This window comes from Sinocyclocheilus grahami, unplaced genomic scaffold (genome assembly GCF_001515645.1).
Source record: "Sinocyclocheilus grahami isolate Dianchi unplaced genomic scaffold, SAMN03320097.WGS_v1.1 scaffold287.1, whole genome shotgun sequence".
In the NCBI taxonomy this organism is placed as follows: domain Eukaryota; kingdom Metazoa; phylum Chordata; class Actinopteri; order Cypriniformes; family Cyprinidae; genus Sinocyclocheilus; species Sinocyclocheilus grahami.
In genome coordinates this window covers 944,159-967,541 of record NW_015505466.1, presented here as the reverse complement: position 1 = coordinate 967,541, position 23,383 = coordinate 944,159, and the positions used below count along the sequence as shown (strand labels likewise).

General features: G+C 37.9%; 1 protein-coding gene across 2 annotated transcripts in view; it reads right to left on the bottom strand.

Annotated features, from left to right (window-relative positions):
- Nucleotides 1-5,186: 5,186 nt before the first annotated feature.
- Nucleotides 5,187-23,383, bottom strand: part of LOC107600587 (phosphatidylinositol 3-kinase regulatory subunit alpha) — a 29,197-nt gene continuing 11,000 nt past the window's right edge. Inside the window, exons 3-14 of one of the 2 annotated variants that reach the window (XM_016292521.1) lie at nt 13,205-13,300; nt 13,031-13,105; nt 10,816-10,947; nt 9,551-9,653; nt 9,350-9,448; nt 9,057-9,237; nt 8,816-8,941; nt 8,541-8,683; nt 8,275-8,451; nt 8,069-8,143; nt 7,812-7,982; nt 5,187-7,636 (exon numbers count right to left, since the gene is read on the bottom strand). In XM_016292521.1, coding sequence (XP_016148007.1) covers nt 7,447-7,636; nt 7,812-7,982; nt 8,069-8,143; nt 8,275-8,451; nt 8,541-8,683; nt 8,816-8,941; nt 9,057-9,237; nt 9,350-9,448; nt 9,551-9,653; nt 10,816-10,947; nt 13,031-13,105; nt 13,205-13,300 — 1,568 coding nt within the window. In that variant the 3' untranslated portion in view covers nt 5,187-7,446. The remainder of the gene's footprint in view (nt 7,637-7,811; nt 7,983-8,068; nt 8,144-8,274; nt 8,452-8,540; nt 8,684-8,815; nt 8,942-9,056; nt 9,238-9,349; nt 9,449-9,550; nt 9,654-10,815; nt 10,948-13,030; nt 13,106-13,204; nt 13,301-23,383) is intronic. The other variant, XM_016292522.1, reaches the window with a different exon arrangement.

The following is a 23,383-nucleotide window of genomic DNA, read 5'->3' as shown; positions in this document are numbered from 1 at the left end:
AGATGTTCACATGGTCAATGTCACAAATTTGTCTCAGTGTCACAAATCTGACTTAGAAATACTGTTTATTTATTTTCATATTTCATTTATTTTCATATCAGAACATTTATTTATTTTTAAGCTTAAAGGGTTAGTTCACCCAAAAATGAAAATTCTGTCATTAATTACTTACCCTCTTGTCGTTCCAAACAATTAGTCTCCTCTGCGTCACCCTAGCGCCATTTTGGAGAGTATCCACTAAACGTACACAGCATAAGCTGTTCTGTGTCAGCAGCGCCATGTGGATACGTTGGCGGATGAGTGGCGCAGCTGACACAGAACAGCATACGCTGTTTACGTTCAATGGATACTCTCCAAAATGGCGCTAGGGTGATGCGGAGGAGACGACTTGTTGAATAAAGTCATTAATTTTGTTTTCTTTGCGTGTAAAAAGTATTTTACAGATATCCTTGCTACATTTTTGGACCTTGATCGTGGTAATTACATTGCTGGAGGGTAATGATGGTTACATCAGAAACCACACATTTCTGATGTATTTGTTAAACAAATTAATGGCTTCAATGTTTAAGATGCACATTTGCCGTTGCTACCTCATACACCGTTACACTATTGACAATGGAAAATGTATTGTTTTTTTTTTTGTCTGTGAAATTTTGCTTAAATTTAGCAAATGTAACCACGAGTGTTCAGGCTATTCAGGTTCTCAACAGACTTTTTTATATGGTCCTAGTTTTGTGCACAGGGCTATTGTCATGCTGGAACAAAAGGGCACACAATTCTTTCAAATGTCATTGTAAACTGTAGCATTGTTATTATTAGGGGTTCAAGCATGCAGTGCTGAAACCCTATTGTAATTGTTAGGATTTTTATTATTATTATTCTTCCCTAAAACTGATTGTGCAGAACAAACTGTAAGGCCTAGAGAGCTGAAACTTGGTCAAAAGGTAGTAGTCTGGCTCGCTACTCAGGCGCAAAGACTCGCCCCAATCGGCCTATGGGGGGCTCTACAGCGATCAAAAACGCAAAACTGCTCATAACTCCAAGACCGTTTGTTGTAGACTCAAAACTTTTACACTTTAGGAATCCTTGGGTCAAGACGGACAAAAGCCTAGAAGTTTAGATTTGCTCTACGAGGTCCGGTTTTCCCGCCATTTTGAAGTAAATTCTAAACCTACTTTTGCGAACTAGTCCTAGGTTTTTTGCCAGATCCGAACTAAATGGGCATGTTCGACTCATGGCCCTAAAGGTCTGTAAGAATTTTTAAAGAAATCGACCACTAGTTGGTGCTAACGAGTTTTATGGCTCAGTAATCACGTGGTTTTTCACTCATCCACACAATATGCATATCATTTGATAGATCTCCTCATAATGAGAAACTTTGCCTCGGGAATCATTGCTGTCAATCAAATTGTTAAATAAATATTCACATATATGTTAAAAACCTACTTTTGCGAACTAGTCCTAGGTTTTTCGCTCACTGCACTCTCTGGACTGGGCTCTCTAGATCAATAATTATCAAAACATTTTTGAATTTTGTTCTTTGGTTACCTTTAACAGGGTAATTTAGAAAAGGTTGTGGTCAAATATACCCCAAAACCTATAAAACCTAAACGAAAACTCCAAACTTTACGAAACTTGGTGAAAACGTGTCAGATGACTCTTAGCAAGCATGCGAAGTTTCATGGAGATCGGACCATAGGTGGCGCTATAACAGTTGAAAAGGCCTCAAAAACTCAATATTTGTAGAAAATGACCTCAAATTGGAAAACGTACATATATTCACAAAAACACAAGATCTTCATATATGATAGATCTCCTCATTCTGAACAACTTTGCCTCTGGGACTAATGCTGTCAATCAAATCGTTCATTAAATATTCTCAATTATGTTAAAAACCTACTTTTGCGAACTAGTCCTAGGTTTTTCGCTCACTGCAGTGATATTCTCTGGACTCTCTAGATCAATAATTATCAAAAAAATGTTGAATTTTGTTCTTTGGTTACCTTTAACAGGGTCATTTAGAAAAGGGTGTGGTCAAATATACCCCAAAACCTATAAAACCTAAACGAAAACTCCAAACTTACGAAATTTGGTGAAAACGTGTCAGATGACTCTTAGCAAGCATGCAAAGTTTCATGGAGATCGGACCATAGGTGGCGCTATAACAGCTGAAAAGGCCTCAAAAACTCAATATTTGTAGAAAATGAAGTGAAATTGTAGAACATGTACATATATTCACAAAAACACAAGATCTTCATATCATATGATAGATCTCCTCATTCTGAACAACTTTGCCTCTGGAACTAATGCTGTCAATCAAATCATTCATTAAATATTCTCAATTATGTTAAAAACCTACTTTTGCGAACTAGTCCTAGGTTTTTTGCTCAGTCTTAATCAAACCACTGCAGTAATATTCTCTGTATTCTCTAGATCAATAGTTATCTAAAACAAGTAGAATTTTGTCCTTTGGTTAGCTATAATGGTGTCATTTTAAAAGGGGTGTGGCCAAATATACCCAAAAGCCTATAAAACCTAAACGAAAGCTCAAAACTTGGCGAAAACATGGTTTCATGGTGGCGCTATAACAGCTATAACATGGTGGAGCTATAACAGTTAAAAACAGCCTGGGAATTTTTTTTTATTTCTATAGTAAATTACCTCAAATTGCAATGAAATGTTCATATATTCACTTATACACTATATCTTCATACCATATGATAGATCTCCTCATTCTGAACAACTTTGCTTCTAGGATCACTGCTGTCAATCAAACTGTTCTTTAAGTGTTTGCGATTATTTTAAAACCAGAACTAGAACTAGTGTTGTTCTTTCTGTGTGTGTCTGTAAGCCTATTCTCCATATTGGATGTGTTTTACTGTCAGCCATACATCCAGGTTGGCCAAGACCACCTTAAAGGCCTTAAAGTGCTTGAACCCCGGTAATTGCTGCTTGCAGCTATATTGAATCCACACTTTTGTGCATAGTGCAGTCTATATGGTAAGAATGTTGTTGCAGAGGTATGATATAAAGACACCACCCTGTTGCATCACTGTGAAAAATAAAAGAGCGACATATCCTCCTATACTGACAAACACAGTCAGATGGCTTCTGTGTACATGTTGCACAAGTGAAGAAATCTCACAGTCTGTCAGTCATACGCTAGATTTTTTTTGCATGCCATTCTGAACCTGTTACAATCTACATGACATGGTGGTAAATGCATTGTATGCATGTATATCAGTCAACTTTGTAGCTGTGGCCTGTTTTAATGATGTGAGAAGACGGTTTTACACTCTTCCCTTTTCCTGAGAACAGTGCATTTGACGCTGCTCATGACTGTGGTTTACTGTTTCCGTCTTCTCTTGCTACAGAGTGGTGTGGTAAAGAACTACATGGTCAACCAATTCCTATAGTACGACGCAAGTAGGTCGCAACTTTGATGATGCAAGACTTGAGAAGTGGCTTTTAATGTTATTCTTTTCTTAAAAAGGTAATAATTGCAAAAATCATTGCTGTTTTGATGTCAGTCACATTTGATATTCGATTTTAGAATGTACATATTATTGTTAGAGGGGACACAAATGCATAAATACATTCTCTTTCTCAAAATAATCCCTCTTTCAGCAATTCATTAATATGACTATGACTAAATACTTCAGTTATGCAGAAAGTTATGCGAGACCGTTTCTGCCCTAATGCACACAGTTGGGTGTTTTAAGTGAGAAGACAATATGTCTAATGTGTGTGACAGCTTTTGTACCTTTTTTTTCTGAGAGTGTGGTAGCCATTGACATCCATAGCATTGATGTAGAACAGTGGCTACCAGCGACTGTTTGATTACCAACATTCTTCCATTTTTCAAATTTACATTAAAATGCAGTAAGATCTATACAGACCTGTAGCATTTACATTTTTTTAAATTCATTAAATATTTTAATATCGGCCAAATCAGCCAAGAAAATAATTATCAGGTTTTCCGGCCAGAATTTAAATATTAGTGTATCCATGCAAAGTCAGTTAAGTTGTGTCACTTTATATTAGGTGCTTTAACTACTAAGTACATATCTCAAAATGTTATTTTTAAACTAAAATGTAGTTGCACTATTGTACATACTACTGAAAGCAGGGACCCATTTTAGGTCTATCGTGTGCCTAGCCTATCCTATCATGTGCTACAAACCATATAATAGTGTATAATTAGAAGAGTACAATATATAGGCTTATTAATTTATTAGGGGAGGACAAAAGTTTTTCTTTTGTTTTATCTTTTATTACTGACGTTGCTGAGATGGTCTCAAATTAAACTCTTAGATATTTTGGTTCATATGTTCATAAGTTCATATGTTTGAAGCTAGTCACATTGTTAATTTTCCTATTCAAATTGTCATGACAATAATAATTGACAATAAATTTGCATATTATTGGACCTATGCAAGGCATGGTAATGTCAATAGGTTTTAACATTTTGAAAATCAAACAGTGTTAGTACTGTGTTGGATTGCCACCATTGAAATGAGGTAAAACTAGTTAGGCCCTTGTTTAATAAAATGTCTTCACAATTTGTTTGCCAAGAAAGAACTAAAAATAAAATAAAAGCAACTAACTAATCAAGTAAACCCATTGCATTTCTCAATGCGAGAACAAAGTTCTGTAACCTTCAGCCCGTTTAGTGACTGATGACATCAATGCCGTGCCATCATATCACACCACAACATTTGCATAACCTCAAAAGTCTCTGAAACGGTACAGGGAGTTCAACAGTCAACTGTCAAATTATAGACATCTATAGAAAAGGCCAGAAATGATCATAAAACCTAAAGACTTTTTTAGTTTCTAAAACATCATTTTATTTAACTTTAAAATAAAATAAAAAGCCAGTACAAATCTGAAGCATTTTTTTTTTAGACCTGGAACACACTGTTACCAGAATGCTGAAAACGAGATTAACCAATGTCTGTAAACCAATGCTATACAATTTCAAAAAAAGAGGGGAAAAAAAAAATAGATTCACAAAATGCAACAAATTCTGAGAACAGGGGCTGCAGAAAGAAGACTACCATGATAATGTGAAACACGGAAGTTTGTGGCCTTTAAGCGAGAGGTGAAAAGAGTACAACGCAGAAGGGGGACAAAAAGAAAAAAGCCCCAGATAAATTACCATGAAAGTTTAGCTTTTTTAAAATATTGTAATTAAGTATGGGTTTAGAGTGACATTTGCAGAGATTCAATAAAAAAAAAATGGTTAAAAAAAAAATGTAATCTAAGAATTAGAACATGTAAACTTCCTGATTCTTGATTCTCAAGACTTTCAAAATCACAAGCAGTACAAGTTTGAAATGAATTGGCCTGTGATGTTCAAATATTTACTTCAAACCATGTGCTAGTTTACTCAGTAAGAAGGGGACTCAGAGAGAGCCCATCGTATCATTTGAGAACTTTATGCTAATCATAATAGTATAGGACAATTGTGCGTATAGATGTAGCAGAAAAACTACCATTCCTCTTGAAAATCTTACATTAAAGAGCAAATATATACTTACAAAACGGTGAAATTCAGCAGTACTCTCTGCTTAAAAAATACATAACTGACTAATTTTAAGGCAATCAGGCCTAGTTAAAATAAGGAGTCAAACAAATTCAAAATATAGGAACAGAGTTGACCAACAAAAGTTACATGAAAAATAACATTAATTAATGTGGTCACATTGATGTTTATTTATGCGGAACATCAAATGCAAATTTGCATTTGTCAAGTGTAACTGCAATGCAGATGAGAGGGGAAGGCAAAAGCAATACTGATGTCAGTGATGATAAAATCAGAAATACTGTAGCGAGCTTTGAATGTCAAGCTGGTAGGTTCCCCTAACTTTGTTGCATCCAAGTAATAAACTTTTTTGTTTAAGAGAATGTGGTGCAAACTAGAACGTTGGGTACTAGTCGAACTGAGTTGATCCATCTATGTAAACACTATTAAGGATTTTCTGATACAGAAAAAATACTATGTTGACAAGGAATGAGAGGGAGTTATGTCACCGAAATTAATGTTTTTTTTTTTTTTTCATCATTCCAGAGGATCAAATCGAAACGCTTTCGATTATGGGAAAGATATCACAAAATAAACCTCTATACTGGATTAGGAACCTGCAGTATTATGTTGTCATGACATTAATCATTCAATTGCAGTTATTTCAAATGTCATTGTTTATTCGTTTATGTTTGTTCTAGTGAAAATGTTCAGATATACATCACCATTACTGTAGACAGAAGCAGCACTAATGTCCTCCAGGCTCTGCCCAAGAGAAAATCAGCTCCAAGTGAAAAAGACTAATAAAATACTCTCGCTTAAGTTTTACTAGCGGCTGATAAAGAAATATGTAATAAAGTACTTTTTCCACACTTCTTCTGTAAAACTGAAGCCACCCTTCTTGGTGCTTTGACACCTAAAATATCCTCTTAGATACATAAAAAAAGACTTTATGCAATAAAAACAAGTTTATATTATGGGTAGCAACATGTAAAATAAAATCACAACTCTGCAGAGAAGATGGAAAATACAGAATTTGCATAGCAGATTAGAATACAACTGAGAAGGAACTGCGTTTTTGGTACAATATGGTTTTGACACGTAGCTTTTGATGCTATCTGTATGTACAGCGTGAAGTCCGTTTCAGTTCCTTTACTGCCAGTCCATAAAGCAGAAATGGATTTAGAGTCTGTCACTATAATGCTCACAAAAGAAATGCCAAGCATCTCGTTTGCTTCTCGTCGCGCTGCTCCTCTCAGGCGAGACGTGTCATATCAATGTTTGTGTAGGAGTCTCTTACAGGAAAAGAAGTAGATACTGTTTCGAAAGTGCCATCTTGCTACATTTGATCAGCTGATTCCACGGTCTGTTCATGAAAATGAAACATGTCGGACATCCCGATAGCTTTCAGATAGTTTGAGTTTTGGTCACATTCTCTCGTTCGCGCGCGCGCGCGCGCACACACACACACACACACACACACACACACACACACACACACACACACACACACACACACACACACACACACACACACACACACACAGCAGGTTGGGGGGGGTAGAAGAGGTAAAAAAAGATGCACTCTAGAGGTTTAATCAATGTTCCACATTCCAGCAGCGGGTAAAGCTATGAAATGAACAAGCACCATTTGGAAAAGGCCTCCGAAGTCCTCCATTTTGGGAGAGAGAGTTCAATTTTAGCAGTTTCCGCTCAAAGAAAACTACATTCAGACTGGCAAAAGTCTCAGTGGCTGAAATGTTCGTTTTGGGTTTTGCTTTCTTGGCTTTCCGACATGGTCGTTTCAAGGCAAAAAGCAGCCCTCGGTAGCGGTCTTACTGGAGGCGTCTCCATTCGAGGGGAGGCCCTTTCTCAACTCCCGTGTTTGTAACGAGTCCCAAGGGTGTGTTCACGAGTCCTCACCGCCTCTGATGTGCGTAGACTGGGTATGCTAACGTGACATTCAAAGAGTCATTGTGCTGAACCAGGGACGTATGCTGGTAGTGCAAGACCAGTTCTTTCAGAGAGCTGTAAAGGTTGTAGGGCTCAGCGAAGCCATATCCTGTGGGTGTCTTGTTGATGACGCAGTGCTTGACCTCACCATCCACACTGCGAGAAGACAAAGAGATGGGTTTTAGTCATCAGTGCCTTTTGCAATTTCCCATTTCTACATGCAACTGGTCTAGTAGTCAATGAATTGCACAGAATGTCAAGAGATGTCCATGTAAAAACAACCAACATGTGAACTGATGCTGCCCCACAAGCACAAAAAAGTGGTACGTACACAACACTACAGGCGTAACATCCAGCTTTGCTGCTGTCCCTGACCAGGAATGTTCCGTCTCTCTTGCCCCGCAGCAGGGCCTCTGCCTGGATGCGGTTAATGTTACCCAGCTTCCAGGAGCGTTCGTCATGGTGTGGCAAATCTTCATCGTCATCCACCATTGAGTATTGACTAGCGCAGAAGTGGAGAGTTTGATTTAGCAACCAGGAAAACTTTTAAATGTCAAGTGGCTATAACATGAGAAGCAGAATACTCACTCGTCCTGGTTGTCGTTTTTGATTCCCAACCATTCGTTGAGTTTCTTCTGTCGGACCCCTTTCTGTGTCAACCACCTGTGGCAGCAAAAAAAAAAGAGAATCGTTTATTACATTACATTGTACTCCATATAGTCATTTCTGAATGCAAGATTGTGTCCTGCGTGTTAAATTTGAAGTGCAGAACCTATGGAGTATGAGCTACTTACATGAGGTACTGATCCCTGGTCTTTCTGAGCTGGATGAGGTCAGGTTTAATGCTGTTCATCCGCTTGTCGATCTCTCTGTAGTCCGCCGCTTGCTTCTTCAGATCTTCCTCAAGACGACGTTTGCTGTCCACAATTTCACTGATGCGCGATTTTAACTTCTCATAGTTGACCATTATCCTGCATTGAATCATTGCAGAGATGTTGCATTACACTTCTGAAATGTTCGCCAAAAGACTACTTTGGAAGTTCTCAGCTTCAGGACTCACCTTTGGATTTCCTTCTCATTGCCTTCTCTCCTGAACTTCTCAATATATTCTTTGCTGTACCTTTCTTGCGTCTGGCACTGCTCTTCAAAGATCTTTATGGTCTCATTAAAAGCTTCAATAGCAGTCCTTTTCATTTGTATTTCCTAGTGAGCAGACAAAAGCATGTCAGAATGTGAGCTTTTCCTGAAGGGCTTTTCTCAAGCTCTGGGTGAAAAACATACATTACTGAAATACATATAGTCAATCATCTACTATAAACACATTTAAGGGCACACCTGTGATGTTCTAGTGTATTCCTCATAGAGTCGGTCATACTCTCTGTTCTTTTCTTGGTACTGCTGGTGGTATTCGTGCAACTTCTTCCCAACAGCTTCTATATTGTCCTCCTTTACCACCTGATCCTGTAAATACAAAAAACATACATCCAATTAAATGTTTCCAATTGAAATCAACTGATGATCTAGAGTGAAGTTCTTCGGGACACTCTATATTCCAGTGAAATCAGAGGATGATTACCTGTTGGTGCTTGGAAACAGGATACAGTAGTTTCACATCTAGTTTGGGGTTGTACTGGGCGAGAGACTCGTGCCGATAGTGGTTGATCAACTCAACCACAGAGTTGAAGGTTAGGGGGTCTGAAAAGCCGTATTTTCCATCACGATGGAATATTTTGATCAGCTTGTTGTTACCTCCTTTCCTGTACGGCCAATAAAAAGTAGTGTTTAGATCAACCCTTTGAGTCAAGGTAAGCACCCTCAATAATAAAAAAAATGCAGACACACATATGGGTTTTTCAAAGGAGAACGTACCTCAATGTCAGTGTGTAATCCCCATGCATTTTAGTGGAGGCATCTCGGACCAAAAATGTACCATCAGCAGTGTCCCTAAGCTTTTCGTTGACCTCCTCCCTGCAACAGAAAGAGTCAAATTTTTACAAAAAGAAACATTAAGAACAATTAAACAAAAATGCATGCTCATCTGACCAAACATTAGGTTTGATGAGTACTTGCCTGGAGATGTCCCCCCAGTACCATTCAGCGTCTTGCAGAGCCATGTTGTTGTTCATACCATTGTTAGTGACAGACGTTGGTTTGGGTGGCTTGGGAGGTAGTGCTGTAATGAGAAAAAGAGAAACTTGGTTGAGACCAGAACTGCTGATGAACCAGCAGCACTCAATGTCATTTACACAGACAACATGTGCAGGCATGCTCAAACCTATCTGTCAATATGAAACAACAGCATTACTAAAGGATGCTTTAATCTGATGAGGAGAAAGGAAAACCCCTAAAACATCCTATGGCGTTTTTCTGTCAAGTTGACAATGAATTTTTTCTCCCCAAATGTGACAGTCATGTAACGGTTACTGCAGTTTTCTCGAATTCTTGCCTCCTCCCCTTCCAGCGTTTTCCATTTCATTAAATGCAGCTGAGCACATGCCTCTCGAGCACTCAGCAGGGAGTCGGATTCTTTACTCCGTGAGAATGCATTTCATTGACCCTTCCAAAAAACCTTTTCATCACCATTTCTGGATCTGGCCAGCATTATACCACATAAGCTGTTCCTGATATGCACAATCACACATATAAGTCACGGAGATACAAGACGGGATAAGGAGCTTTAATTTGGATTTGATAATATCAGTTATTTGAATCATCACTTGACCTTTACAACAAGTGTTTCAGAAAAGAATTAGCACCATTGCTAGAAGCAATGACATCTGACAGCATGCAGAGACCCACTGATAGGCTTTTCAAAGCATTGCAATATGCACATTCATGCAAGAATCCTTAACCATTGAGAACATGTTGCTTTGCTGGATAGAGGCAGAGGTTGCATCTGATTGGCTACTGGGCCGAGTGACGGCAAGCAGCGGGGGCAGTGCAGTCTCCGTGGAGCATGAGGCAGAGCTGAAGCGGTGGGCTATTTTTTTTTTAAAAGCTATTGTTACTGTGAGATTTTATTGGTGACTTGATACGTTACCAAAATCTGATCCGGTAACATAGGAGCTGTTCTTGCATAGCTAGAACATAGCATAGGAATGTTACTATGCTGACCAATGAATGAACTGATTTTAAAAGGACTTAATCCACAGCATTTCATAGCATCTTAAACATTAGTTTAGTGGAAAACTGTGAAATTGGCAACTCATCCCACTGTAAATCCAATGATTCACATAGTTTAATTAATATGGATTATTATTATATCATAGAAACCCCCTGAGAATTGTAGGGCTGTTAATCTAATGCTGATATGCTGTAATCCTATGGAAACCCACCTTGAGCAATGCGTATCATCTCGCTGTAGACCACAGAGGGGATGACAGGCTGAGCTAGATCTTGAAGATACCTCCTCAGACCATCACACAACATCTGAAGGTCCATCTGCTCAAGATCCACCGAGGCAGGGTCTAATTCAAAGAAAACAAACATCAGTGAGCCAGAAAGAAATTAAGCTAGCACCAGGCACAGAGAGACAAGTCCACAAACTTTTAGATATATCGATTTTCACCTTAACCAGCTTTAGCTACGATTTCTATTTGTAGTATGTTAAAAATATGAGTGGTGCTCAATGTAACAATGCTAGCTTGTTCTGGGTGGTTGCCAGGACATGGATGTGGTATCTAAGGGTGCTTTCACACCTGGCTCGTTGTTTCGGAACCTGGCGCGTTTCCCCCTTAGCTCGGTTCGTTTGGGCATATGTGAACAAGGCAATCGCGCCCGGATCCGTGCCAAAACAAACGGTCCGAGATCGCCTGAACTAGGTGGTCTCGGCTCGAATGAAAACGAACTCTGGAGCGGTTCGGTTGTAGTGAGAAAGCAATCCAATCTATCGGACCAACGAACCAGGCTATTTCACAATGTATAATGGGTAATTACTAGGGGTGGAACGGTTCAACTTACTCATGGTTCGGTTTGTACCACGGTTTTAGTCACCGTTTCGGTATGTGCTATGTTTAGGCAAAAACTATACTGTCAAATAAAAATAAAGAAAATAAGAATAATCTAATTACAAGCAACAGCACAAATACATACAATAGAGTAAAGTTAAAAGTTTTTTTTTTAGGTAGGTCTGACATTAGTTTTCAGGTACAGAAATTGAATAAAGTAATGAAATGTAAAACAGCATTGCATATTTGACTGTATAAATTAAAGATTAATCTTTCTTAGTTACAAAAGCTATTCAATCAAGTGCAGTGAGTGATTTCTTTGTTGTTGCTGTTTGATTAATATTAAGAAAGTGCTGTCACTTTAAGAGAATGCACTGATACAGTATGTTCAGCCGACTATGTCTGCTATAGGATACTTACCAAGACAGGCATTTAAACAATACTTCAGAGAAAGCTTAATGTTCCACCCCTAGTAATTACGTAAGTTCCGTGAAAAGCATTAGCTTTGTTGTTTTGCTAATACTTCAAAACGAACCTGTGAATGTCTGTGGGTGAGCACGTATTCGCCATTTAAAATAAAAAAGCGCACTTTTTCATTTTATAATGCCGTCTTATTGCTCTTCTTCCTAGTAGGTGCATTTTAAAAATGTTTTCCCGATGAATCCTGGACTCCTGCTCAAAATGATAAATTAATACAAGGACAGCTACCAAAAAAAAAAGTGTTTGTCGTTCTATCCTGACGGATGACAGCCGTGACCGCTAATTGGAATCCCGGAAAATAAACCGTGGAACTTTGATCAATGAGACAACAGTTTACTTGTATTAACAAATTTGGTCCATTTAGAAACTTTGCCGTGTAAAAGCGAACCGCACCAAGAATAAAAAGCAACATTGCAATAATTGTAATCCCTGTTTCGGAACAAAGCAATCAATCTACAGGTGTGAAATCACCCTAAAAGTATTCGGAGTAGCTGTATGTGGTTGCTAGGGTGTCCTGGGTCAAAATCCATTGCCAAGTCTATGTGACAATCTGATCTTCAGATTTGTTCAGAGCACCTTCAGTGTAAAGGTCCTTGCACACCCAGTCCGAATTTTTTTTTCCCCCCCCGTATTCGTCATCCTTTCCTATCAAAATGCTTGCTACGGATGCAAAAATGCAGAAAATCGAACCTGGAGCGTTTTTTTTTTTTTACAACAGACAAGTTTCAGAGGCAGTGTGTAAACGTGATTGACACAACGTCTTAAATGTAGTGCTCGAGGTATTTATTTTTTAACGTGCGAAAATTTCGGACTCCGTGTGCAAAGACCTTAAGTCTATGGAATTTTACCTGTTTAAACATTAACAGAAAATTGTAAATCTGACTGCTTAGACAACTGACAGAACACCTTTTCTTAAGAAACCACATGTCTGTAGCACCAATTGTGCGAGAGGAGTTGTACATTTTATTACATCAGGTTGAAGTTTTTAAAAGTAGCAATAGTAATATCCAACTGTGCTGGTTAAGGCAGTGTTTCAAGTTCAGCATGGACAAAAAGATTTTGTTGCATCGCACCATTTTAAGATAGCTAACAGTAGCAACACCTAATGGAATGCTTCACTCACCACTATCAAAGCACTGTCTGATATCCAGCCCTCCTCCAGCAGTGAAGTTTCTGTAGAGTGTAGGGTTGTCTAGACCTGTACAGTGTTTATATGTGAATTAACATGTAGAAAATGCAATAATTTCGGTGTGCATGTACATGTGACAAAGAAATGTGCCTGATGGATTCTATTCACCTTTCCGCTCGATGGCCTCAAGGAGCTTGAGAAGCATGGGCGGTGCTACCTCTGGAGGTGTGAACTGCTCCGTCAGGTCAACCAGAGCGCTCGAGCCTAGAGGAGAGAAAGTTGAACGCTCACATCAAAAAGCCGCCAGGTACCTTTGAACAACTACTAGCTTTTCATTAAGCACCAAATGCCATCATTTCAAAGCCTCCAAGGAAAACAAGAATTTTACACCATGACCCACTCCACAGTCACGGCACGCTTAGATCAATAATGGTCCTTGTGTATATATGTGGTGCAGCAAGAAGCATATTTGGACGGCACATCTAAGCGTGGCGGGGGTGTTAGGGCTGGCGCTTACTGGTAGGATATGATTAAGTGTGCAGTGAAGGTGGACAAGAAGGCTAAAGCAAACAGACCGCAATATGCAGCCGCTGGTGTAGGGTGGAGGGTTACTGAAATCTACAAGTCCAGGTGCGTGCATGAAAGGGCTGCGGGACTGGCTTGAGCTTTATTTGGATTCACTGCACAGCATTTTAAAAGGCTAGGATTTCTAAAAGAGTTGACTGTTACCAGAATCCGAGGCTGCAGATCCAAACACAGCAGATTATGAATGGATTCACTTAACAGAGTCTTTTTACAGAGGTATGAAGAGTATCTTTGCAGTTTCTTAAAAGGAATTGCTCAAATTAAAAGTCTGGAGGCTGCCTAAATGAAAAAAATATAAAACACACGTGAGGAAATGGGGGTTTAAGCCATTAGAAATAATAGTCTTGTTTAGTCCCAATGCTCTGGGACCTTTTTTGCTAGCCTGGGAGATAAGCAAGGAAAATTGTAGATATCACAGCGCTTCTCTTGAACTTCACTTTGAAAGACAACAGCCATCTGGAGTCCATTACTGCCAAGGCAACATCGAGCATAAGGAGAGTTATTCATTTTCTGAGAACTGCTGAACTCTAGGCAGAGAGGGTGAATGACAGATTCCTTGTATAGAAATTTGGAGCGTAGTGTCACTTTGGTACACCGCACAGAGTGGTAACCTTGTGCCCAGACGGACACCTTATCCAGCCCACTGCTTCTTAGAATCCAGATTCAAAGTGCTGGGCTAATTTTACCTTAGCTCACAATGTTCTTGTCAAAGGCGACAAATATGGTCTTTGAATTTAACAGATCCCTACATTTCCTACGCATGCTTGGTGAAATATCTAAAATCACTATGTTGTTGTGAGATTGAAACTGGCTCAGTGAATAACACTATGGTGGTCTGGAATCTCAAAATAAATAAAATAAATATATGTCATAACACACACCCCATTTCAGGGTAGAACTGTATATTCCAAGAGTCTTGTGTTTATTTACATGTGTTGGATGGGCATTTCCACGGAGACACAAGACTGAGAGGGGAGGGGGGATTGAGTTGCTTCTAAGTAACTCAGGGTGACCTGATAGCACTGGCCTTCTACATGGCTAGATCGAATGACATTCAGGATTGATGATAGTAGAATAGTCCAAATGTTTTGGTTCAAGGTTCCACTATGTCCTCGAGACACTTTCTTGGAGTAACCAAAGAGGAACTAGACTTTGATTCTTAGGTTTTGACCATGCAAAACACATTGCAACGGGTGGTTTCTCACAGGGTCTGGGTCTGTTCTTCAGTGTAATTCAATAGAATTTTTTGGCTATTTATTGTTCATTGAAATCTAAGTCTGACCACTCTCCAAAACAAGATACGTGACATGTTACATGCCAAGTATAAGCAAGCGTCACTAAGAACTGGGCAGTCAAGCAAGATTGGATGCACTGCGCCGTGAACTCACGCAATATTATACTCACGCCAAGCTCGTCAACCCACTGCGAGTAGCAATAGTGGGAACATAGTGAGTGAGTGTTCCTGTGAACAATGCTTTAGAAAGATCCAGATGAAAACATCTTCTGTTTTCAACTACTAGGCTTAATTTATCCAAGCTGTGCAGTTGAGATCACACAATCAACCGGGCAATGGAAACAATTAAAGATGCATTCACGGTGAAGTCCAAGTGCTGTAACACTGTAACATTAGCAACATTTGTGCGTGAAAAACAGTTTAAAATGCCTCTAGTTCTCTGCAAGCAAATTAAACAAACAGAAAACAGGCAGAAAGCAGCCCAGCTCAGATTCAGACAGCCAATCAAAGTGGGCTGCAGATTCCGGTTGCCGTAGCAACTCCTGGAAGAGGGAGTCAGTGTGCAAGTCTGAACATGCGTTGTGTCTGAATGTGTGGCGGTCCTGTTGTTACTATGCCATGGGATGCAAGGAAAGGGACCCCAGGTTAAGGAAGGGAAAGCAGCTGCCTGGGTTTGTAGAACAAACTCAGAACATCTGAACCATAGACTAAGATCAGAGAAAATACACATGGTGCTAAAGACAGTTTCCTCAGTAGCAGTGCTAATTCTGACAGTAAATTGATTTAGTTTTAGTCAGTCTTTTCACTAAAATGCCATTTAGTTTTAGTCATCTGAATTGTTTTTAGTTTTAGTCTAGTTTTAGTCGACTAAATCTACAGTAAATTTAGTCGGCTAAAATCTAATTGGTTCATTTACAGTGCATTTATTATTAATTTCTCTAAAATTTCCAAACTCATTATATAGGTTTAGACACTGATTTAACTGCGGTGACTCACAACATGCCTTTATGTTAAAATTAAATAAAACCACTTCTCATAAAGAACAAGAACATGGTCTTCTTTTTAATGAAATACCAATGGTCATATAGGCTAATTATGCATTTTTATAGCAACTTGTTTACCATATTCTTCATTCTTTCAAGCAGACATATTTCTATAAATAAATTTAGAGTAATCTTTAGGGCTACTAAAGTTTTTCAGTCAAGAGCAGTGCGTGATTTTCTGCATTTCTTTTGTTGCTTGATTAACATCAATGACTCGGACAATAGCAACTAAATTAGGCTGCTATCCCTTTAAAACCGAACGCACAGCTGGATGCAATGTACTGATACACGTTCTGCCTACTGTTTACGTTCACTTAAGACAATCAACTGTGTTTACGTGAATACTCGTCAAAACAGACAATTCGACATCATTTTGCGTGCAATTCTCCGTTCATGTGACGTGAACTTGTGCGCTGTGAGACGCGCTTTCCTCCGAACCACGCAGCAAATTTGTTCTGAATGAATTGCTTCCCAAATCGTCCCTCCCTAAAATTTTCGTCTCATTTTTATTCATTGACGAAAATGTCAATAGATTTACGTCATAGTTTTTGTAGTTCAAAAAGAGTTTCAGTTCGTTATGGTCTCGTTTTCGGTGAAAAAAAAATGTTGTTTGCGAAAATTATTCGTCAATGAAATTAACACTGCTCAGCAGCTAATTTTAGGGGTCTACTCGTGTACCTAGTGTTTCCATTACTGACTAGTTCTTCTTTGAAATGTCATTCTAGCAAACCACTAAATGATCATCACATTTCCCCCAGGGATCAATAAGGGATGTTTAAGGGCCTTAACCTGCTTTTGAGGAACCAAGTTGTCAAGGTGTTACCATTACGGTCATCAGCTGCTCTGGGTACTGTGAATACTTGTGCTGTGTGTGTATGTAAAAACGGTCCTCTTGGTAGATTGACAGACTTATTTTTTGGAAAGAGTCAAGTCGAGTCACTTTGATTTATATAGCGCTTTATACAATACAGATTGTGTCAAAGCAGCTTTACAATATTAAACAGGAAAATAGTGTGTTGATAATGCAAGAGGACAACAGTAAACACTCAATTTTTCAGTTAAAGTCAGTGGATAATTGAATTCAGTGATGTTATCGTTCAATTCAAATAGTATCTGTACACTAAAGTCGACAATATTGCCAGAAATTCAATGTCCCCAACTAAGGGGACAGTGACAAGGAACCAAAACTCCCATTGGAGACAGAAATCGAAAAAATAACTTTGTGAGAAACCAGGGGGGGGCAGTTCTCCTCTGGCCAGACAAATCCAGCATGGTGTGGTTGTCTGGTTCTTGTGGTCCAGAGCTCTTTGATGATCCTTCAAAATTTCCCCCACCCTCCCCATTTAATGTCTCCTATAAAACATCTTTAAATAATCTATTTTATTAATTAAATCTTTAGTAACATGCAATGAAAGAAATAAGGGTCACTTTATTTTAAGGTCCAATTCTCGCCATTTACAACCCATTAACTATGACTTTTTGCCTAATTTGCTGCTTACTAACAGTTAGTAAGTTAGTCAAGTTTAGGTATTGGGTAGGATTAGGGATGTATATGTGCTTTTTAAGTACTAATAAACAGCCAATATGTTAATAATAAGCATGCTAATAAGCAACTGGTTAACAGTAAGAATTGGTCCCTATACTGAAGTGTTACCGATACAAGCTACCAAAATAGGCACAAAATGTATTACAATTATATAAATGAGGAACATTTTGTGTTGCCCTATTGGTTAAGAGTATAACAGCACAAATCAACAGAAGGGGTTTTCAAACAACCCACTTCTCAACAAAGACTTGAGATAAAAAGGCACTTGTGCTGATGTTTTGAAACATCTACTGTAATAGCATACATAGATATTACAGTGATGAAACATTCAATGTAAAAGCAAAGAGACCGTCTCTCTCTTAGGGCAGTGTATGAAAACGCCTCTGATAGCATTTCAGAGGCAATTATATTCAAATTTAAAACGCATAATTTCAGTTAGGGTGAAGAAAAGCTTTGGGCTTCTCTTCTGAGGCCACAAGAGGGCACATCTAGCAAAATATTAGCCTACTAATGCACGTTTATTCAAAGCATATAAGATAACAGGACTATCTGTGAAAAAAGTGCATAATGTTTAAAATAATGGTTATAAACCAATTATAATTAATGAAGTTGCTTAAACAACTAGAAACAAAACAGCATCATGTATGCATAGTTTAATACAAAGGGCCGAAAGCCAATCACATTTTTCACATTTAAAAATATGAGATGCAGTGGGATGGGGAAAAAACCCTGCCATAAAGTCTTGATATATGTTTTTTTCAAAGTTAAACTTGCATTAATTTTACATGGCTTTCTAAACATGTCTCCTTTATGAGATGCGAGTGCAACGGTGATAGATGTCCCTCTAGAAAATGTGCGAAATATGTGTTCTGTGTGAACGGATTGGTTTCAGTTTTGATGTAAACAAAGATCTTCTCCACACTGATGTTCTCTTTTTCAGCAACATTTTTAATGAACAACGCAGCAGCGCCACATCTAGTGGCTTCAACTGGATAGGCTAACAAAAACATATAATGCAACTACACTTGCATCATCGCATCTCGTGCGCCACTGATAAGGCTGCCTGACTCACACCTAAAATTCGAATGTGGATTTTTATTTTAAATTCGATGAATATTCGAAATTCGAATTCTTTTTTTACAGCCCTATAGCAAACACATCAAACGATAACAGCACACAGACATATCTAAGGCTACCAATTCAGGGTTATGCGGAAAAATAATGCTGAGACACAGATGGGCTGTTTTTATGTTTTCAATCTTCATGCGCTGAAAACAGCAATATGTGTTTTGATCTTACATGAAGATAACAGGCTCTTTGTTTTTTTCCCAGCTGCTTTAAGAGCTTGTAACAATCTCAAACCCCTGGAGTGAAAATCCTTTTATTTCTTTTAATGAGTTTAGTGTTTGTGGTTTAGTTTGCATGCAGGTTTTAGCGTTCAGTGCTCGTTCACTGATGGCAAATCAATCAGTCAACACACACCTGCAGGAGGCCTGCTGGGAATAATGAAATCAACTACAGATCTAAGATCAGACATTATGCTATAAAATAACTATGATTTGTAAAAGTTCTCTAAAATATTGTGAGGTCCAATTCATAAACAAATCTTTTTTTTCATAAGAGAACTTTGAAACAAATCGCAATTAAGTCACAAGACATACATTTTTCCTTGTAATGCTTGTAGATGTTTGTAAATTGTAACCTTGATTTTTGCTGAAACAAAAAGGCAGTTAAACCCCCATTAAAAACCTGTATGGAAAAAAGGTACCAACTTCTAGGAAAATCTTCCTTTTGTAAACAAATGATCCAAAGGAACTGAATTAGTAAAATAAACTTTAAGTCGGATTTCAACTCTACTACATGGGCTTGGAAAAAGGCTCTACATCTGCTGTGTTCTCTCCCACCACTTGTGTTTAATTTGTATTATATACAAACACTTCCATGCCTCTTCACATAACCAACATGCACGCCAACACTAAATGGGGGATGGGGTAGCACGAAAACGCAGTTATCCCTTTGTGCATATTTCAGTTCTGCTTTTTTTCCTGCTGCTCTTGCTCCACCTCTTGCAACGTGTTTCTAATCCGCCGAGCAGACATGCTTGTCCTTCAGTAAGAAGATTTGCCAATTCAAGCCCCTTGTCTCTGGAGGCGATCATTAATGAAGACCACATGTACAAACTCTCACGCACATCCCAATAAACACCAGCTTTCACCACGGTACCACCTTCATTGCAACAACCCTCTACTGAAGTCCAGTCCTTTCAGTTTGACAAGTTCCTTTTCCAGGTTTTGCATGTTACTGCTGGTAACCTTATACAATTTCAATACACTTTTGACCCAGAGGCTTCAACAGATATGATCTCTTGTGACTGTTATGCAACGTAGCACTTCATGCTACAGAAAGAGCCACAGAGAGTTTTTCTTGCTTTATCTGGCATCAGAGAACAAGTCAATTTAAAACAGTGGATGTGTAATGGCCATTCCATACCCTGCCAAACGCAGTCACCTGGAACAGCACAAGCTTTCTTTTTGCAAGAGCACTTTTCCGCCGCCTACTGCACCAGCACTTAACGATTATACGGATTCGTCATGATGCTAAATGTGGCGACTGGGCACAAGTTGTTCAAGCTAAGCCACAGGAACGTGCACCATTACGTCCACAGCCACAAACCAGTCCTGCCCCGGTTACAACCCCCATGATCTAATGAGTGCCATTACTCTGCATAGGAACGATGCCTTTAGCAGGGAAAGAAACTTAAAAAAAAAATAGCAGGATGCACCTCACAAAGTTGTTTGAGAAAATGTCCTGTGCAGCATTCTAGACAAAGTTGTTGACTTTGAAGATGATGTTTAACCCTTTAAACCCGAGGTGTCCCACCGGCAGGACACCACCCGCACGGAAAAATTCAAAATCAAATTACTAAGCAACCCCTGAATGGAATTACACAATAGGTATAATTTTAAAGCTTAGAATCTCAGCTTTTTAATGAACGTACAGTGTTTCCCCTAGGTTTACGGTTTTTTTAATGGTTAAATTAAATTGTATTAATCAAAAAGCATGTCTAATGACAATCATGAAACTTAAAACAATTTAACATCAATTTGTTAAAAGTTGAACAAAAATTACATGTTTTGGGCCCTATGAAATGTTTTATTTTTTCCAACCTTATGTTTTACTGTTAACAAATTCAGATTTAGCATGTCTAATTATTTGAAAGCATAAAAACAAGTTTCATTTATACTTACAATCGCCTTATGATTTTTTGCTCAGAAATTCTGTGTTGTGTATTTACATTTTTAAGGCATAAAATATTCATTTAATCTATCTTTTAAGTAATGAAAATTAAACAAATTAAATTTTTTGGAAAATAAAGGTAATTTAATATTACAATTAAAACATTGAAGAAATATTGTATGATTATTTCTTAAAAATAATCCTTTAATAATTTTAGTAGTAGTAGTAGCAGCCTATTACGTACATTCTACTAAATAATAGTAATATACTTCTGCCGCAATGCCTTCAAGTTAAACCAAACTTTTATTTTGATGGGTTGCCATGAATACCTTTACATTTCTGTGTGTATATGATATGAGGATAGTTTTATTCAAATTAACCGGTCAAATGCTCATGAAGTGACTCTCAGAGCAGTTTTGGAAATGTTGTTCATGTATTTATTTCCTCATTTAGTGAGATGGCAGATGGTAAAATCACCGCAAGCATCTCGCGCGCTTCAGTACAAGTGGTAAACAAAACCGCACGTCTGCACTAGAGCTGCACGATTAATCGTTAAAAGATCGCAATCTTGATTCAGACAACCACACAATCTCATTTCTAAATGACAACGATTCTCCCGTGTCTATTAAACCTTTGACAAAGTCTTACCGGATGATTCAAATCTGCATTCGCACTACCGCTGACACACAGAGAGCAGTTACCATGTTTGGTTAAGAAACAGCTTCACAAACAATCTTTTCAACTACACAATATGAATGACTGTATGACAGAAATAATACTATCACAGAAATACCGGGATGAAAGTTTATAATTCAGATTATACAAACATTGATGTCTATGGTAGCGCGACCAAAATAGAGCAAATCCGCATTTGAAAGTAACTGCCACATAACGTTTGTGTCGATTGCATTGAAAAGTGACTTAAATGTATAATTGAATGAATCATTTATTCAAGAGAATCGTTCAAAAACGCTGATTCATCCAGTAGGATTATGAGTGAGTCGTTGAATCATTGATTCAAACAACTTTTTCATAATTTTAATATTATTATAATTTTTTTTAAGAAGTCTCTTCTGCTCACCAAGCCTGCATTTATTTGATCCAAAGAACAGCAAAAACGAAAAAACTGTATTATTTTGAAATATTTTTACTATTTAAAATAACTTTCTATTTGAATATATTTTAAAATGTAATTATTCCTGTGATTTCAAAGCAACATTGATCTGAAATAGAAATATTTTGTAACATTATAAATGTCTTTATCATCACTTTTGATAAATTTAAAGGATCCTTGCTAAACACAATTAATTTATATAATCCCCCCCAAAAAAAAATACTGATTCCAAGCTTTTGAATGGTATAGTGTATAATGTTACAAAAGCTTTTTATTTCAGATGAATGCTGATCTTTCTATTCATCAAAGAATCCTGAAAAAATTACGCGTGTTTTAAATCTTGATAATAATAATAATAAAATGTTTCTTGAACAGCAAGTCAGCATATTAGAATGATTTCTGAAGGATCATGTGACTCTGAAGACTGGAGTAATGATGCTGAAAAGTCATCTTTGATTACAGGAATAAATTACATTTTAAAATATATTCAAATAGAAAGCAGTTATTTTAAATAGTACAATTATTTCACAATATTACTTTTGCTGTATTTTGTATCAAATAAATGCAGGCTTGGGGAGCAAAAGAGAATTCTTTAAGAAACCTTACTCTTCAAAATCTTTTGGCTGGTAGTGTATATTAAAATGTTTAATAATTCATTCAAATTAATTAAACACTTTTAAATAGACTGCAGTAATAATATTTTGCCATACATTTTTTTGTTTAGTTCAGAATCGTGATCTCTATTTGAGACAAAAAAAAATCGTGATTCAATTTATCCAGAATCGTGCAGCTCTAGTCTGCACCATTCATTAACAGAGAGACACGCAAAATTAATATTTAAATATTCGTTTTGCGGCTTAATAATCACAACTACTAGTGGGAGTGTGTTCACTTGTGTGCGTGTGTACGTGTGTGTGTGTGGTAGGGATGGGGAGTCGACTCCTCGACTCTCAATAGCCCTAGAGTCGGAGTCGACTCCAGCACTGGAATCGACTCTCGGTGTAGACTCTGAAATCGCTGATGTCTTCACTGATTCTCAAATCCCTATATAGTACATGGCAGTATTAAACACTTTTAAATAGACTGCAGTAATAATATTTTGCCATACATTTTTTTGTTTAGTTCAGAATCGTGATCTCTATTTGAGACAAAAAAAAATCGTGATTCAATTTATCCAGAATCGTGCAGCTCTAGTCTGCACCATTCATTAACAGAGAGACACGCAAAATTAATATTTAAATATTCGTTTTGCGGCTTAATAATCACAACTACTAGTGGGAGTGTGTTCACTTGTGTGCGTGTGTACGTGTGTGTGTGTGGTAGGGATGGGGAGTCGACTCCTCGACTCTCAATAGCCCTAGAGTCGGAGTCGACTCCAGCACTGGAATCGACTCTCGGTGTAGACTCTGAAATCGCTGATGTCTTCACTGATTCTCAAATCCCTATATAGTACATGGCAGTTGAGTGCTAAATATCAGCAAAGAGTGAACAAAATTAAAGGTGCAGTAGGAGATCTTGGAAAATGCTAACTTCAAAAAAAAAAAAACGGGAAAGGGGACGGGGGGGAGACAGAGTGGGATTATGGCGT